This window comes from Thalassophryne amazonica, chromosome 11, assembly GCF_902500255.1.
Source record: "Thalassophryne amazonica chromosome 11, fThaAma1.1, whole genome shotgun sequence".
Taxonomy (NCBI): Eukaryota; Metazoa; Chordata; class Actinopteri; order Batrachoidiformes; family Batrachoididae; genus Thalassophryne; species Thalassophryne amazonica.
Window position 1 is genome coordinate 69489926 of NC_047113.1, and position 19703 is coordinate 69509628.

At 40.2% G+C, this 19703-nt stretch overlaps 1 protein-coding gene across 2 annotated transcripts; it reads left to right on the forward strand.

Annotated features, from left to right (window-relative positions):
* The first annotated feature begins 2682 nt into the window (after window positions 1-2682).
* Window positions 2683-16077, forward strand: gask1b (golgi associated kinase 1B). Of its 2 annotated transcripts, none has more exons than XM_034182151.1 (4): window positions 2683-3667; window positions 7066-7283; window positions 9986-10213; window positions 15529-16077. In XM_034182151.1, the coding sequence occupies exons 1-4, from the start codon at window positions 2800-2802 to the stop codon at window positions 15628-15630; spliced, it is 1416 nt and encodes a 471-aa protein (XP_034038042.1). In that variant the 5' UTR covers window positions 2683-2799; the 3' UTR covers window positions 15631-16077. The 2 variants fall into 2 exon arrangements, with proteins under 2 accessions (XP_034038042.1, XP_034038041.1); XM_034182150.1 differs by having other exon boundaries at window positions 2686-3667; window positions 9986-10212; window positions 15538-16077.
* Window positions 16078-19703: the final 3626 nt, after the last annotated feature.

Consider the following 19703-nt stretch of genomic DNA (forward strand, 5'->3'; position numbering starts at 1 on the left):
AGAGTGAGGAGTCCAATGAACAATGTGTACAGCTTATGTAATAGATGTATGGTCATTTAGCTTTAAACAGTATAGTTGGACTCTGACCCCACCATTGTACACCTTGATCATAGCATTTACAGAAGCAAATGTATGAGCTGTAGCTTATTTCCAGCAGCCATTTTGAAAAGAAAAATGTGAGTGTTTCAGAAACAAAATATGCTCACACGTGTCTTCAGATAAATTAGTTTTATTTACCCTAAGGTACTTCCGTAACAAAGGGGACCTTAACATTATGACTTGAGGTCATCATCTGTTTATCCATTTTCCAAGCACCGCTGGGATGGACTAGATTCTTGTTAGTCCAATCCAGCGGTGCCTGAGAACCAGACTCTAAACAAATGATGTCATGATGCAATGATTTCATAAATCAGTACATTTTTTCTAAACAAATTACCATGCCAAACATGGCTATTGTGTTTACTATTCACTTAGGCTACTTCAGAATCCAGAGATTCAAGAAGTCTATGGAGCTCTGTGTCGTGTCCCAGTTTTGTTTTTGCGTCTCTTCCGTGCTTCATATAAGTCGATCAGCCTTGGCAAATGCCGGTCAAGACCACTCAAGAAGGACTTCAGGAGGTCAGCAGACACAAGACGTGTAAACTTGGCACCAATCTTTAAGGAGTGGACACAAAACCAAAAAATATTAAACCATGCAGAAGAACAGTTTGCTCATCGCTGGCTCAACAAATTGTAAAATTGCATTATAACGGTTTGCTATGCTAAACATGTAAATTATTAGACATACTACAAATAGGGGTAGATTTCAAAATTACTAAACTTGAATATTATGTATGTTTTTTTTTGTCAAGAATGAGAAAAATACAGTATATATCAAAATTAATTTAATTGTGATGAAGAGGGAACATGTGGATGATGTTGGAACTTACCTGTCTTTCTGAAAACAATGCTGGCCATCTGCTTTCAGTCTCAGTCACAAGTGGCTTGTTCGCAATGATTTCCTATCTGCACAATGCAAAGGTCCAGCCCATCAGTGAATCAACAGTCCGGCTTCTTCTTCTTGACTTCATCCAGCAGAGTTTCTCTCTCCTCTTCAAGGCTGTTAGGAGTTCTACCTTGAGGGCCTGCTATAATGTCCATGTTTTAACCTGTAGTCTGTAATTATAACTGCGCTGGTTAGCTGAAAAAAAATGTGCAGAACTTACATGTCCACTTCATATGATTACCTATGCAATCGAATCCTCTGTCTTCCTGTGAAAAAAGGAGACATAGTTAAGTTAACATTCATACATAGCCTACAGTCAGACATAAAAGCCCAGGCTCTAGCTGCAGCCTACAGAGTGTTTACTGCAGTCTGCAGCCAGAACCTTCTCTTGAAAGCTCTACAAATCAATGTGGCCTACAGGATTAATTGCATTGTGGTTTTTGTCAAACACATTTTTATTACAAGTAATTCAGTTCACCTTTAATTAAGACTAGTTTATTATTTCAAGTAATTTCAACTCATAACTCAGTTTCTATTGAAGTAAGTAACTCAAGTAATCTTAACTCACCTCTAATTGTAACTAATTATTTTTAGTAATTTCAACTCATAACCAAGTTTCTCCAACTTAAAATACCTCGTTTACATGAATATTTGAAGCAATTAAATAATTATTAGTGAGGCTAAACAGTTTTTTTTTGTTTCACCGACTTATCTTAGCTCAACAGCTAGACTCAAGTATCACAAATTAGTCCTAAGTGTCTCTAATTTCAAATAAATAGTTAAAACTGACAAAAAATCCACTGAATGAACTGAAAAGTCAATAGAGTGAGCCTCTGGGTTCACTCCATTCAGCAGAGTTTACGTGGTAGACGCCAGATAGAGAACAAACAGCACAAAAACTGACAGCATCAGACAGTTTGACCAACATGTTTAACAAGCTAACATGGGGGTTATTCAAAGTATTCAAATAATGGTGCCTAATGTTACACACCAGTAGCAAACATTTTATGCAGCAAACTTCACCAAGATTCTGTACTTGTTTATTGTTATTGTAATGTATATTTTCCCACCTGTATTGTCTGAATTTACTTTCCAACTAACATTAGCAAGACCTAGCAAATCATTAGCAACATCACTAACATTGGCCAACAGACTCTTGGTAGCAAAAGATACTCACATGCAGCAAACAAACATTACACTGATTGACAGACACCCTCTTTAGGTTTAGCTAAACATTACAACACTCATATTGGTAAAAAATAAAATTATGAACTCACCTTCTACACTGCTTATCATTAAATAAAATTCTCTGCTTTATTCCACCATGCACGCACGGGTTGACAAAGGGAACTGTGCAGGGGCGGTGTTCTGAGCATGTGCGAAACCTGCCAACTTATTGGACAAGTTGGCCAAACCCATATTTCTGAGTTGACTGTACTATTTCACACGTTGAATGGATCAAAACTTAACATTTTGAGTTGTCTCAACTTTTTGGCAAAATTTAGTTGGCCTGACTCAAAACAATAAGTTGAAGGAACAAAAAGCAAAAATTATTTTTTACAGTGTAGGTTTTGTTAATGGGAAGGAAAGCAAATTGCTTATACATGAAAAAGAAGAAGAAAAGTAATAAAAAATGTGCTGAGTCATATTTGAAAGGACAAAGAAAGTTCATGTTGGACTGGAGGCTGGAGGGTGTGTGCTGCCGATGCTGCACAGCTGTTATTATGCGGCAAAAATCCTCCCTTCCAACATGACTGTGGGAAGTTGTGCGCTCCTCCCTGGACACTCGGACAACCATGCCAAGTTAGGTTCTAATGGGGAAGTCACTCTTTCGCTGGCTGTGCTTCTCTTGTCGAAGACTGAACACCAGTTTTCGAAGGTGTCCTTTATCCAAAAAGAGTCTGGTAATCGTGATCGTGTGTGTAGTTTATTTATTTTTTGTGGTTTCACACGTTGTACACTGGCAGCAGCTGCGGCACATATGGGTTGTTAAAGACAACTTCGGACGCGGCGGTGGATTGGACACTTTGCGGATTCCACACTCCGTGAGTGTGCAGATCGGAGCGGCCGCCGCGGTGCCGACCCGATCCAATGTGGTGTACGTCACGCTCAAATCTAAGCGTCATAAACCCACAAATATTCGAGGCACAGTGAGACCAAAAGTGAGGCGAAAAGTGAGGAGAGGTAAATCCGCGTTTTCGCACAGCAAATTTGGCCAGTTGGAGCAGGACGCGGGCCAAATTACGGACAACTTTGCGCCCAAAACGCGCCGGAGCCAAACTGGAGATGCGCATTACAAGTCAGTGGTTATAACACGTGAATTTGACACGAATCCACAGGCAGACTCTGGCATTAGTTCTATCCGAATTTACAGCCTGAGGACACCGCCGTGGTTCAGCGCGCAGGACGTCAGGACCATGCGCTTTCTGACGGACACCAAAATTTTGCGCATCAAAGAAGTCAGTCACGGAGACTCTCCGTCCTTCCTGATGTTCGAAGCGGAGACGAACGTTTCTCCGACCAGCCAAAAACACGGAACCAGCAACGAAGTGTGCAAAGGGCAGTGTGGAATTATCAGCAGCCCCGTGGACACGAGTGAAGTCTTTGCTTTCCACTTGGACAGGGTGCTCGCGCTCAATAGGACCTCACCAGCTGTCAGCAGAAAGTTCAACTTTTTACACGGTGGGTAAACACAGAGAGAGACAGAGAGAGGGGGTCTAATTGAGGACAATGTGCACCCAAAGCCACTCAGTTCATTTTTTGTTATATTCAAGATGAAAATTGTTAAAACAACTGCTAAATATTACGAACTTTAACATAAAATGATCTTCTGCGAATATTTTGTTTAAAGTTTTCACCACAAATTGTTTGGGGAATTCCTGAAATCTCACACAGAAACTGCACAGCAATATCAATCAATCAACTTTTTTCTTATATAGCGCCAAATCACAACAAACAGTTGCCCCAAGGCGCTCCATATTGTAAGGCAAGGCCATACAATAATTATGAAAAACCCCAACGGTCAAAACGACCCCCTATGAGCAAGCACTTGGCCACAGTGGGAAGGAAAAACTCCCTTTTAACAGGAAGAAACCTCCAGCAGAACCAGGCTCAGGGAGGGGCAGTCTTCTGCTGAGACTGGTTGGGGCTGAGGGAAAGAACCAGGAAAAAGACATGCCGAGAAGGGGGGCAGAGATCGATCACTAATGATTAAATGCAGAGTGATGCATACGAAGCAAAAAGAGAAAGAAACAGTGCATCATGGGAACCCCCCCACAGTCTACGTCTAAAGCAACATAACCAAGGGATGGTCCAGGGTCACCCGATCCAGCCCTAACTATAAGCCTTAGCGAAAAGAAAAGTTTTAAGCCTAATCTTAAAAGTAGAGAGGGTATCTGTCTCCCTGATCTGAATTGGGAGCTGGTTCCACAGGAGAGGAGCCTGAAAGCTGAAGGCTCTGCCTCCCATTCTACTCTTACAAACCCTAGGAACTACAAGTAAGCCCGCAGTCTGAGAGCGAAGCGCTCTAATGGGGTAATATGGTACTACGAGGTCCCTAAGATAAGATGGGACCTGATTATTCAAAACCTTATAAGTAAGAAGAAGAATTTTAAATTCTATTCTAGAATTAACAGGAAGCCAATGGAGAGATGCCAACACGGGTGAGATATGCTCTCTCCTGCTAGTCCCCGTCAGTACTCTAGCTGCAGCATTCTGAACCAACTGAAGGCTTTTTAGGGAACTTTTAGGACAACCTGATAATAATGAATTACAATAGTCCAGCCTAGAGGAAATAAATGCATGAATTAGTTTTTCAGCATCACTCTGAGACAAGACCTTTCTGATTTTAGAGATATTGCGTAAATGCAAAAAGGCAGTCCTACATATTTGTTTAATATGCGCTTTGAATGACATATCCTGATCAAAAATGACTCCAAGATTTCTCACAGTATTACTAGAGGTCAGGGAAATGCCATCCAGAGTAACGATCTGGTTAGACACCATGCTTCTAAGATTTGTGGGGCCAAGTACAATAACTTCAGTTTTATCTGAGTTTAAAAGCAGGAAATTAGAGGTCATCCATGTCTTTATGTCTGTAAGACAATCCTGCAGTTTAGCTAATTGGTGTGTATCCTCTGGCTTCATGGATAGATAAAGCTGGGTATCATCTGCGTAACAATGAAAATTTAAGCAATACCGTCTAATAATACTGCCTAAGGGAAGCATGTATAAAGTGAATAAAATTGGTCCTAGCACAGAACCTTGTGGAACTCCATAATTAACTTTAGTCTGTGAAGAAGATTCCCCATTTACATGAACAAACTGTAATCTATTAGACAAATATGATTCAAACCACCGCAGCACAGTGCCTTTAATACCTATGACATGCTCTAATCTCTGTAATAAAATTTTATGGTCAACAGTATCAAAAGCAGCACTGAGGTCCAACAGAACAAGCACAGAGATAAGTCCACTGTCCGAAGCCATAAGAAGATCATTTGTAACCTTCACTAATGCTGTTTCTGTACTATGATGAATTCTAAAACCTGACTGAAACTCTTCAAATAGACCATTCCTCTGCAGGTGATCAGTTAGCTGTTTTACAACTACCCTCTCAAGAATCTTTGAGAGAAAAGGAAGGTTGGAGATTGGCCTATAATTAGCTAAGATAGCTGGGTCAAGTGATGGCTTTTTAAGTAATGGTTTAATTACTGCCACCTTAAAGGCCTGTGGTACATAACCAACTAACAAAGATAGATTGATCATATTTAAGATTGAAGCATTAAATAATGGTAGGACTTCCTTGAGCAGCCTGGCAGGAATGGGGTCTAATAAACATGTTGATGGTTTGGATGAAGTAACTAATGAAAATAACTCAGACAGAACAATCGGAGAGAAAGAGTCTAACCAAATACCGGCATCACTGAAAGCAGCCAAAGATAACGATACATCTTTGGGATGGTTATGAGTAATTTTTTCTCTAATAGTCAAAATTTTGTTAGCAAAGAAAGTCATGAAGTCATTACTAGTTAAAGTTAATGGAATACTCAGCTCAATAGAGCTCTGACTCTTTGTCAGCCTGGCTACAGTGCTGAAAAGAAACCTGGGGTTGTTCTTATTTTCTTCAATTAGTGATGAGTAGAAAGATGTCCTAGCTTTACGGAGGGCTTTTTTATAGAGCAACAAACTCTTTTTCCAGGCTAAGTGAAGATCTTCTAAATTAGTGAGACGCCATTTCCTCTCCAACTTACGGGTTATCTGCTTTAAGCTACGAGTTTGTGAGTTATACCACGGAGTCAGACACTTCTGATTTAAAGCTCTCTTTTTCAGAGGAGCTACAGCATCCAAAGTTGTCTTCAATATATAGTTAATCACAATAAAAATCAAACACCATGAAAGTAATCACAGTATTTCATTAAAGTAATAACACTTGGAGCATTTACCACATGATGAGACATGATGAGAGAGGCTGTTCCACAAAGTTACAGCTCTATTTGAAAAAAAATATTTTCTTTGGTCATATCTGCATCTTTGCACCTAAAAATGTGAGAGTGTCCTCTCAGACATGAATAAACTCTATTTTGGGGAAAAAAAAAAAAAAAGTGACTTCGTTATGATATCATTCATACCAATCAATCTCAAATAGTTTGCTCATGAATATATGCTTTAAATCATCCATTTAGGTTTTTTTGGTTGTTAAGATATGTAACAAAAGGTGTTTGTTAAGATAAAAAGCCCTAGGTTTTCCTTGACCTTTTACCAAACTACTTCAAAATGGAATCACCTCTAGATATCTATCCAAATAATATTCTCACCAGATTTGATCCATCTTGGCTTCTTGGTTACTGAAATCCATAAAAATGTGTTTTTTGGGCGATGTTTTCCTTGACCTTTGACCATATTACTTCAAAATCTAATCAAGTAATATTCTCACCAAGTTTTCACACCAGTGAAAACAGTACCATGCCATTGTCACTTTGCCGACGTACTAACTCCTTTCAACACTGCAACAAGCTTGTTACAGTACAAACTTGTCCTTCTTTACATCAACAAACTGATCTCTTCATTTTCCCCATTAGATGGCCAGCCCTGCCCAGTGGCATTGTGGGATGCATCTCTTTTCCCATCAGGCCTCACGGCAGGCGTTTCTGCTGTGAGTTTAACGTGGGGGGAGTACCAAAGCTCCCTGAAAGAGAGATGCTGGCTGAAGAATGTCAGCCCAAAGCCCAGCTCCGGATGTTCAGCAGTTCATCACTACGAGTGGAGCAAACTGGCTCTGTTTGATTTCCTTTTACAGGTAAATAATGTAATTTACTGAATGTTACATACCACTGGGTGTAGGAGGACTTGCCAAAACCCACTCACACATCTTTGAATTCCAAAAATGTCCATTGCAATCATCCACTGTCTGACATCAGCAATACGTTCCAGCAGCTTGTAAGAAAATCAAAAGATGTATTGTTGTTAGCTCGAGCAGATGGAATGTTTCATCTGAGGTCACCTTTTGGCACAGAAGAAAGAAATGTAGAGAATTTATCATTCAAACGTTGTTCAAAAGGAGCAAAAAAGTGGAATGGGAATTAAATATATAAAACTGAAGATAATTGCCTGTGCAGGAATTCATAGAGCTGTAGCTTTGATGACAATTCATGTTTTTAGGAAAAATTAATCAGTGTTGTTAACTCCTTAATTCATATCTCACACTTTCTTAAGGGCCCCTTTACACATAGTGCGAATCTGGTCAAATTGTACATGAAGTGCGCATGAAGTAGGGATCTTATGCAAAATGTGTAAAATCGGAGCTGCCTCGTACACCTTGTATACACCTGTTGCTACAACTATTTGCGCACACCGGTGGCTGAAAGACAGAGTGTGAGCTGTGCGAGCCCATTGAACCCTCTCGCAGCAGGTGTCGGCCAAATTCCAGCTGACACACATAAACATCTAACACCGCTCGCTTGGAACTTAGAAAATGTGTGGCCATTCATACTATCATCACGAAAACAGTCAGCAGACAATGACTGTCGAGCTGGATGTGAAAATTGTCTAAGTGCCCCATGAGTGTGCGCTGAACTGACAGGGGGTGTGATTGCCCACAGGAGCAGCTGTAGAGATCTGTTTATCTGGACGTCGCAGTGGATGGGCATGGACAACCATCTGTCCACTGTGACGCGCGTGTGTCTGCTTACTGTTCTCACATGGACATACATATAAACATATATCGCTCTTGCAATGGGCTGCAACAAGCGAGCGCACGCCACGCACATTGACAGGCTACCCCAGGTGAAACAGACCGTCAGATCATAACACGCAGGGGGTGATCTGAATGTCATGTCACTCACGTGAGCTCTGTTCCAAATGATGCAGGGTCTGTCCTGCGGCACACCGTCCACAAGACACGCTTGTCGGGCAGGACGCACGCGGGGCCGGCTGAACATGCTGCCAGCAGATGTGGACATGATAAGAGCACACTGCTTCATTATTCATGTCATTTCATGATTGTACGTCTGTGACCATGGGTTATCTACAGAGGAACAGACGGCTTGTATTGCTCGCTTGATAAGAGGGATTCAATAAAATGTGGCGTTTTTATATGGTGTGTGGTTATATTTTTTTTTAAATATGTCCATGTCCTTCTTGATATCAGGCATTTTCCCGCACCTTTTACAGGAAAGTGATGGTAGCTTAGTGGTAAAGTTTCTGACTGGCAATCAGAGCTTTTGGAAAGTGCAGGTTTGAATGCTTGGGTGCATGCATTTTTTTTTTCACAGCAGCTGCGCAAACTGTGTTCCCGTCAATAATAACATGAAATACAAGATCAAAAAATAAAATCAATAGTTGCACTGGGGCAGATCTATTTTCAGGTGAAGCGGGGTGGGGCATGTCTACCTTGAAAATTAATAGTAAGTCCCTTCAGCTGCTCCCTTGTTTGCACTTGGGGTCACCACAGCAAATCCAAGATAGATCTGCATGTTGAATTGGCACAGGTTTTATGCCAGATGCCCTTCCTGATGCAACTCCACATTACATGGAGAAATGTGGCAGGGGTGGGATTTGAACCCGGAACCTTCTGCACTGAAACCAAGCGCATTTACCACTTGGCTACCACCCCTGCTTTCCACCTTGAAAATTAATAAAATATGTAAAGCCTTTTCCTGCATTTTATGATCAACTGTGAAGCTAAATATAGAGTTTGAAATAGGAATCTTCCACACTGAAACCAAGAGTACTAACCACTTGGCCACCAACCCGGTAACATTGTGAAACTTTGTCCTACCCTGTCTATGGCTGACACAGACACTCTGATCCATGCCTTTGTCTCTTCTAGATCGGATTGCTGCAATGTCCTATTCTCTGGTTTAACACAGTCTAGCTGTATAGGTCTCCTACTGGTTCAAAATGTTGCTGCTAGAACTTTGACTAGGAGCAGAGAGTTTGACCATGTTACCCTGATTTTGGCCTCCGTTTACCAGCAAACACCCCCCCTCCGCCACCCACACCACCACCAACAGATCCGCCACTGCTGCAGTGCACACCATAGCAGATCAGAAAGATGACAACAACAAATTATGCACCATGTAAAATCACAAAAATAGGAAATGGCATTTTTAAACTCAGCATTAATTTGGCTTCTCTTGGACATTTGTGGAAAAAATGAAATGAAAAGCAGTAAACTCTGAAACTTTATTTTAAGCCTTGTATTGGAACACTGAAATGTTTTTATTGAAGTGCTTTCTGATGGTGGTTAGAGCACATAACCGTATTATCAGTAAAGCGGGTGCCGACAACGTGATGTATCAGAAGTAACAGTGTGAAAGCAGTCTGAATGTTGACAGGCAGCCAATGGAAAGAAGCTACGTAACTGGTGTAATGATTTACTGCACGAGAACATAAACAGGAACTGGTCAGCATAAATGTTCCTCCATATATGAAAGTATACAAAGACCAATCTCCACTTCTCAATTCATCAAACACAAATACTGAATTTTCTTTTCTTAGATATACAACCGCCTGGATCAGAACTGTTGTGGGTTCAAACCCCGGAAGCAGGATGCGTGTGTGGAACAAGGCCGACACACTGGATGTGGGGAGCAGGACAGGATACGTCTGGCAAACATCATCTGCAGGGTGGACGAGACCAGACAGCTGGTGTTCACCAAAAACAAAGGGTTCTTTGACCGCAATGAGGACAATCTGGACTTTCGGCTCCTTGAAGGAATAAAGGAGTAAGTAAACACTGATTACATTATTATCCCCCAACTGAATAAATATAGTATCTGCAAGGGATACAGTCCAGATCCCCATCTGTCTGGGCGTCTGTGTGAACATGTGCCACTATGTCTCCAAGGCTCTTAGGCCCAAACTAATGAAAGGTGGCAGATGAGTAGTCTCAATGTGGGGAATGATCACCATAGTAACAGTCAACTACCTGCATATTACTTAAATCACAATGAGTGCAAAATCTTATTTTGATTCATTAAGTTACTTGAGCTGCACCCACCAAGCTATAAAGCCACCTTGGATTCTGGATGGCAACAATCCAGGCAGAGAACTGGTCGAACACGTACGTAGCCGCTTATCTGTAGTACATACTAGGTGAAATGCACTCAGGCACCTGCATGCTGGGCAATGCATGTGACAGTCCTAATCTTTCTCTTCCCAATTAACCCCACATTTTGCATTAAGTAATTTACGCCAGACTCAAGGATAACTCCAAGGAGACATATAACTAAAGACTGAAGTCACTTCTTAGTGTCTAAGTCCCCCAACCATACAGCAAGACAGAAATCACCAGGTCCTTAAAGAGTCAGACCTTCTTTATCAATGAAGGTATCAGCATCACCAAGCACCTCTGTCCAGAGATAAGTGAATGTCCCTACAAGTTCAACACTTGTAGGGAAACCGCATGCAGGCACACTTCTGATGGCTGAGTGCAGGAAGTCACTGAAATCCAGGAGCAGGAGAAGGAAGATTCATGTCTTTAGGGTCTACTTGCACTGTGAAGGAACATCAGCTGCAACATTTTGTCCATATGGAGTATTTTTCCGGATGAGATCCAACATTCAGGTGCCTCAGTGTTGAGGACCTTAGCAGGTGGAGAAGGCCAAGGGCACATGCACTTTCACAAGGTTGCGACAGACAAGTGGTTACTTTCAAGAGGTATTGTAGGGGTGGATTGGACATCTATCTGGATGGATGATGTTGAGTATTCAGGGCCCAGTGCAGTTCCATAGTGTGGTAGATATAGTGCATGCCCCTTAGCCTGACCCGACGTGTAAAATAAAGGAGCTGGTGTTGATAAGATTTATCATTCCAACAAATTTCATGGAGACCTTATTGAATAATCCTCTAAAAAGACTGATGTTTCAGCAGTCTTTCCTCTGCTTTTTATTCATTTTCAAACATCACATCTGTTGGATAGAGGCTTTCCTTTTTACTCAACATTTCTTCAAGGCAGATGAAAAAAAATCTATTCAAATGTCAATAAAGTGAGTCTAAAAGCTGTATTCTGGACTGACAGTGACAAAAAGCTTTGACTTTTTCTTGCTTACGGTAATAATCTAGACATCCTGAGTCTCAGAATCATTCTTCAACCTTGGCCCATTTTTTTGCTCTTACTGAAAGTGTATGAAATGTCACTCAACCAAAATCAGAGAGAAAAAAAAACTTTCAACTATCAAAACAAACTTCTGCTATTGTATGCACAAACATATATACGTTTTTTATGCATACAATGGCAGAAGTCACCTTGTTGGTCTTCTTGGATGTGTGAAAGTGGTGACTTTTCCCCAAAGTCATGCCTTCTAGTTGACCTACAGTCTTGATTCCAACAGCTAAATGCACAATTTCAGGGCCAAGGTATACAATTTTGCTAATTACAAAAATGTATATGTAAGTAAAGTCAAATGTATTGATGCATTGGATTTTCAAGTGTGGTTGATTAAAATTATCACTTATTTAATCTTTGCAGTGGTGTCAGAAGTACACACATTTGTTACTTAAGTAGAAGTACAGATACTGCAGTTTAAAAACACTCTGGTAAAAGCTGAAGTATCAACTTGACCTCTTTACTCAAGTAAAAGTGAAAAAGTATGTGCTCCAAAACCTACTTAAAGTATAAAAGTATAAAGTAACCTTTAAAAAAAAAAAAAAAAAAGGTAGATGCCACTATATGAATTGAAAACTTAATTTAAAAACTGATTCGTTCTACATGTGGCCCAAGACCCAAAACCCAAAATTACCCCCCAACACCACCTGCACGAAAATGTTTCAATTCTAGAAGCTCTGAAATGCAATCTGGGACTATTCCAGACAATAAACTGCAGTGAGTGCAGCATCCATTTAGTGAGAAAAAAAAACTTTCCTTATTCAAATTCATTCCAGTAGTATTCTGCTCTTACTAGGATGCAGCAGTTTTCTAGTTTGGCAGATAGTTCTGCAGGAAATCACTGAAGAAATTAACACATTGAAAATATGGTTTGACCGAAACAAATTGTCATTAAATAAGACAGGAATGAAGTGGAGGTGTAAGAGTCACTAGGTGTTCACAGGAAACATTTATTTATGTATGTATGTTTTTATTTATGTATGTTCATTGTTAGTTGCTTTTATATTTTCTGTTGTGTTTCTGTTCAGGTTCTTTTTGCCTCTTTCTCTAAAATTGTATATAATAATCATTAGATTATTAATATATAAACAAAAATAAATTTAAGAAATATTACAATTTGAAAACAAATGCACCCGAACGTGATGAGAGCTGCTTAATGCTAACTTTTAACATTGAAAATGCCATAGACATGCTAACGCGTTAGCGTCGCTCCCGTTTTTAAGTTATAAAATACATCTATCAACTGTTTCAGAAGACCATAACAGGTCGGTTGAACATAGAAAAGGTAAATAATACTCACAGACGTATGCTCTTTAGGGTTTTAGCGGGGGGAAATTAAGCGAAAGAAAGAAAGAATAAACGAAGCAATAGGTCGAAGCATTGCTTCAATCTGCGAACCACTGCTTGGATTGGTTCACGGTTCAAAGCAAAGCCGTGCTGCAGAAAAGTTTATTACAGGCGCACATGATGTGAAATATATATATATATATATATATATATATATATATATATATATATATATATATATATATATATATATATATAAACATTAAACTGAAGCCAAGAGTAACGAGGCTGTTTGTTTTAAAAATGTAAGGAATAGAAAGTACAGATACTTGTATGAAAATGTAATGAGTAGAAGTCAGACGTAGGCAGAAAAATAAGTAAAGGAGTAAAGTATAGATACCTAAAAAGTGTACTTAAGTACAGTAAGGAAGTATTTGTACTTCGTTACTTGACACCTCTGAATCTTTGGCTTGCATCTTAACTATGATTCTGATCCCAAGACAAAGAATTAAACTGTACAGATGCTCTATATGATCAGAGAAACATCCATTTCTCCTGCCATACTCATGACAAGCATTGCTTTCCGTTGGATTGTTTTTGTCTTTAAATGTCTTCAAACATGGTTACCTGTAGACATGTTAATTTTTCCCACTCATTGCTTTATACCTGCAGGAATTAGAATAGCATCAGCAACATGCTACATCTCAAGCAACTTAGTAGAGATAGACAGACTGAGGAAGCAAAAAACTGGAAGCATCATCTGCCAGTCTTGTGATCCTAAGGGCTCTTAGTCTCAAAGCTCAGATTAGGTTCTAAGAAGAATCTGTTAGATGCAGTACAGGACAGGACCAGACAACATTATGGCATCTTTGTTGAAACCCAAAGACAGTTCTTCAATATCCATGGATTGAAGAACTCTGATTGTAAGGTAGCATTTTTATAAATCCAAGGTGGCTGACATGGTGGCTTCCTGGAAAAGGCAATGATGGGTTTTTCTGATAGGCTATTATGTGTAGTTAAAAATGTGTAGGTTTACTTATCTCCACAAAATTCCAACAAAACTGCATAACTCATCTGTCCCAAGGTTCTTGAAATGGAGCAATATTTCCACCTGGTGGACATTTATCATTAATGCAGGTAAAATAATTAATGCACATACAACAGAATTTTGCCAAGAGCTCAAGTATTTGAATGTCTTGTTCTAAATTGGAGTAAATTTTTTTCCCCTCAAAATTCTATTCACAACAACCGATAATGGTAACATGAGAATTTTTTTTTTTTTAATTTTGGCAAATTTATTAAAAGAAATCACACGTACATACATATTCAAACCCTTTGCTGAATACTTTGCTGATGCACCATTGGCAGCAATTACAGCTTCAAATCTTCTTGAAAATGACGCCACAAGCTTGGCGAATCTATCATTGGGCAGTTTTGCCCATTCTTCTTTGCAGCACCTGAAGCTACTCCTTTGATATCGTGGCTGTATGCTGTAGGGTCAGTGTCCTGTTGAAAGATGATCTGTTGTGCCAGTCTGAGGTCAAGAGTACTCTGGAGCAGGTTTTCATCCAGGATGACTCTGTACATTGCTGCATTCATCTTTCCCTTTATCCTGAATGCTCTCCCAGTTCCTGCCAGTGAAAAATATCCCCACAGCATGATGCTGCCACCACCATGCTTCACTGTAGAGATGGTATTGGCGATAAGCCGTGCCTGACTTCCTTCAAACATGACACCTGGCATTCACACCAAAGAGTTTATTTGTCTCATCAGACCAGAGAGTTTTGTTTCTCATAGTCTGAGAGTCCTTCTGGTGCCTTTTGGTAAACTCCAGGTGGTCTGCCATGTGCCTTTTACTAAGGAGTGGCTTCCATCTGGCCACTCTACCATACAGGCCTGATTAATGGATCGCCGCAGAGATGGTTGTCCTTCTGGAAGGTTCTCCTCTCTCCACAGAGGAATGACAGAGTGACCATCAGGTTCTTGGTCACCTCCCTGACTAAGGCTCTTCTCTCCTGATCGATCAGTTTAGATGGGCAGCCAGCTCTAGGAAGAGTCCTGGTGGATCTTAACTTCTTCCATTTGCAGGTGATGGCCATTGTGCTTATTGAGCTCTTCAAAGTAGCAGAAATGTTTCTGTTCCCTTCCCCAGATTTGTGCCTTGGGACAATCCTGTCTCAGAGGTCTACAGACAATTCCTTTGACTTAAAGCTTGGTTTGTGCTCTAACATGCACTGTCAACTGTGGGACCTTATATGTAGAGAGGTGTGTGTGTGTGTCTTTCCAAATCATGTCCAGTCAACTGAATTTACCCCAGGTGGACTCCAATTAAGTTGTAGAAACATCTCAAGGATGATTAGTGGAAACAGGATGCATCTGAGTTAAATTCTGAGCTTCATGGAAAAGGCTGTGGATACTTATGTACGTGTAATTTCTTAGTGTCTTATAATTTAAATAAAAGCAAAAAGCTCATGAAAACATTTTTCACATTGTCATTTTGGGGTATTATTGTGTGTAGAATTTTGAGGAAAAAAATGAATTTCATCCAATTTGGAAATAAGGCAGTAACATAAAATGTGGGGAAAAAAATGAAGCGCTGTAAATACTTTCTGGATGCACTGTATATATGTATATGTGTGTATATATCTGTTTGCAGATTTCCAGAGGAGGCGCTGTCAGTGCTGAGAAGCAGCAGGTTGAGGGAGAAGCTCCTCCAGTCTCTGTTCATGGACCAGACCTACTGGGATAGCCAGGGCGGCCGGCAGGGCATCGACAAGCTCATCGATGTCATAGAGAGGCGAGCCAAAGTGCTTCTTAATTACATCAACACACATGGGATTAAAGTCATCACCATGAATGTGTAACAGAAGGTCACCAACTGCAAGTTGAGGAGTACTTTAAGGAAAGTAATGGTTTACATTTTTGGTTCATTTTCTTCTACCTAAAAACCAAATGTAATATACTTATACACAGAGGTTTCTACAGCTAAAGTATTTTTTTTCCTTCTGAGGCCATTCAGAAAGTGAGTGTTTTTTACTTTGTGTCTAAATCAATTGCACTGTATCATTGTTTATTTTCCTCTGTGTCACTGGAATAAAAATGCTTATGAAGCCTTTTGTTGTGGCCAAATAACCCACAAGCTTAAATCTAATTCTCTGGACATCTCACCAATTATGCAAGTAAAGAAATAATTTTTAAAAAGCATTTGAGTATTAGGGCCCCATCACCCATAGTACGAATAAGTACGAATCACGGTGGAACAACTCATATGCGCGAACCACGAAAACAATGAGCCGACGGGCAGGCGTGCATGATCCCACTGCTATGGTATTGGGCACGCAATGGTGTTGTGCGAGCAGGAACACAGTGCGAGCAGCTGGGACATGTTGCATCACATCACGCTGCTGATGGGGAGGAAAATAAAATAAAAAAACAGCTGTATAATTAATGAATATCACTGGTTGATATAAATAATACATAAAAGGGGATGCAATACAGACCCCCGTGGTTAAATAACCCTGGTTAACTAAAAAAAAAGCCACTCACGAGATTCAGACCTACCAGACAGAAACTTTACCACTGCCCTACCATCACTGGCTTGTAACTGGCACGGAAAAATGCCTGAAATCAACAAGGACATGGACAAGGTGCACTGTGTGTGGCTGCTGCAGCCCTGCGCAAAGGCAAAATATGTTTTATATATTTCCACATGAGGACAGTAGGGAGAGACACACGCCTCACGGAGGAATGTTGTAAGTTCATGTCCTTACAAACATGTAACTTGTTCAGCTGAGAACCCACAACAGTTCTGATCCAGGCGGTTGTATATCTAAGAAAAGAAAATTCAGTATTTGTGGTTGATGAATTGAGAAGTGGAGATTGGTCTTTATATACTTTCATATATGGAGGAACATTTATGCTGACCAGTTCCTGTTTATGTTCTCGTGCAGTAAATCATTACACCAGTTACGTAGCTTCTTTCCATTGGCTGCCTGTCAATATTCAGACTGCTTTCACACTGTTACTTCTGATACATCACGCTGTTGGCACCTGCTTTACTGATAATGCGGTTATGTTATGATACAAAATGCAAAATGCAAAACATGCACTATGCACAATTTCTCCAATCACATTCACAGAAGCCTGTAACTTTTTGTGGGTTGTCCGGGTGTCTTGGTGGCTTTCCTCACTCTTCTCCTTCTTGTAGAGTCACTCAGTTTTTGAGAACTGTCTCCACACAGATTTACCAGAGAGTGTCATACTGTTTGTATTTCCTCATAACTGATGTAGATAAAGTTCAAGACATATTCAGTGACTTGGAAATGTTCATGTATCCATCCCCTGACTTGTCTGAAGAAAACTGCCAATTAAACTAATTATTGACAGGTATTATGCTAAAGGGGCTGATTACTTATGCAACCCATCATCTTGGCTTTTATATTTTTAATTAATTTACATCAAGTTTTAGAGATTTACTTTCACTTTGAGACTAAGGAAGATAATTTTAGAATTTTTTTATATTGAGAAGCCTGATTTACTTTGTGTGTCTGAAATGCCATAAACAAATTAAAATGCGTGAAATACCAAGGGGCTGAATACTTTTGCAAGCCACTGTATGTCTTGGTTCAGTATCATTGGCTTGTTTGAACAATATGTACTCCAGTGAGTGCTGTTCTAGTTTGTGTATTTTCAACGGAATGTACAGTAAATGAGTTGAATTTCCTTTCAGCTGGGCCCAGCCGGCTGGTGAAATTCCAACTAACATAAAAAACAAAAGGCTTCTTTATTCTCTGACCTCAGCTGAATGATACTTGCTTTGTTTAACCATGATGTCACTTCTGCCATCCACTGCTTTCTGTATGTTGCCATTGAGCCACACTGAAGTCAGAAAAAAAGTTAAAAAAAAACATCCCCTGCTGCAGGATTTCAGCAGTTCTTTGGATTTCTCATCCAGGAGCGCCTGAAAGACACAATGAGGCACAACATGGGAAGACAACAGAGAGACCAAAGAAGCATATATATATATATATATATATATATATATATATATATATATATATATGAGGGGAATTACCACAGCTGCTCTGATGGAAAATACCTCATATGCAAACATGTCTCAGTTTCTCAGTTTAAGGGTTTCCCATAGTTTGGGAAATGCATTCCTTTATCCTACTCTATCCTATTTTTTTACAGTACACTGTAAAAAAAAAAAAAAAAATCTGTTTTAGTTTACAGTAAAGAACTGACAGCAAGAGTTACCAGTTTTATGCTGTTATTCTGCAGTGTTACAGCACTGTTATTGTACAGTGCTCCTACTGTAATATACAGTATAACAGCTTATTACTGTAAAAAATTACAGTACTTTCTCACTGTTGAATTACAGGAAGCAGTTGTGGCTGCTGGATTATGTCTGTAAAAAGAAAAGAAAAAAAAAAGTACAGTACCAGAAGTCTGAGCTTCTTTCATTTTGCTTGACTGGGCTTTTCTTAAGGCAACTCCAGCTGTAAAGGACAACGGGAGATGGCCGGCCTTCAACCACAGACATTCTGCTTGGGAGGCAAGTGCACTAACTACATGCACCGCAATGCACTATTTTATTGGTGTGGCCCAACTAATCTGTTTCAGCCTACATATATAGCCTACACAATTCTAAACACATAATGTATTTCTAAAATCTTCATATGAGCATAAAGCGTTTTGAGTGGCTATTTTAGAGGCACAATCAATCTGTTTAAGTGTGGAATATATTAGAGCCTTATCACATTCTAATCATCCAATACTCCAAAAAACAAAAAAACAAAACACACCATCAATAAATACTGGATTTGCTGTATTTGCCTCTCCATCCAACTTCCTAACCTTTGGCCTTCATCTTCCAGCAGCCCACATTTTGCAGGTGTGAGGTTCTGCTGTATTACTGCCTTCCATATGAGTGGAGCGTCTCCGCTTTTTATTGGTGTTGCAGTAAAGTTATATGTATAGACTTACTACAATCATCACACAGTCCCTGTTCCTGATCCCTTCATACATTTGAATCTTTTTAGGAGACCACCCAGGTGCTCAGCAGGAGAGGACGTGCTTCATTTGGGCAGAGCTTGTTTCCATTTCTCAGGCTTTCTGCATTGTAAGTGGAGCACTGTAGCAAAGCCACACAGCTGTCAGGGATCATTTCCTCTGGATTTGGTCTTTTCAGCCATGATTAATCCATTTGTCAAATACATATATGGCAGCAGGTGTTGAAATTTCAAGCAACCAAGAGACATTTTTTGGGTTTTGGTGGGTAAAATGGTAAATGGACTGTATTTACATAGCGCATTTCCAGCTGCATCAGAAGCTCTAAGTGCTTTACAATGATCCCTCACATTTACCCATTCACACAGACACACTCACACATCGATGTCAGGGTGCTCCATGTAAGGCACTCACTACACACCGGGAACAACTAGGGGATTAAGGACCTTGCCCAAGGGCCCTTAGAGATTTTCCGGTCTGGCTGGGTTTTGAACAGAGGGTCCTCTGCTCTGATGCCCATCGCCTAATCACTAGACTGTCACCTCCCTCAAGACCAGGGGTGGGCAACGAGGGTTGAGACACTGCAGGTTTTCCTTGCAACCAATCACCTCAGCAGGTGGGTTGCTGATTAGCTTCTCCCCTGAGCATAAACACCTGATCATTAATGAAATCACCTGCTGAGGTGATTGGTAGCAAGGAAAACCTGCAGGGTCTCAGCCCTTCATGGCATATGATTGCCCACCCCTGCTCAAGACCATCACCTCCCACAGGTCTGTGGGTACCATTGCTACACTAAGGTCACAGTCATGT

What these genes read in the sequence shown, in the direction of transcription:
- gask1b (XM_034182150.1), top strand. Translation starts at nt 2,800, where the DNA reads ATGGGGAAGTCACTCTTTCGCTGGCTGTGCTTCTCTTGTCGAAGACTG. An exon ending in TGTTTGATTTCCTTTTACAG is followed by an intron (nt 7,284 to 9,985) that starts GTAAATAATGTA and finishes TTCTTTTCTTAG; the next exon opens with ATATACAACCGCCTGGATCA. An exon ending in CTCCTTGAAGGAATAAAGGA is followed by an intron (nt 10,213 to 15,537) that starts GTAAGTAAACAC and finishes ATCTGTTTGCAG; the next exon opens with ATTTCCAGAGGAGGCGCTGT.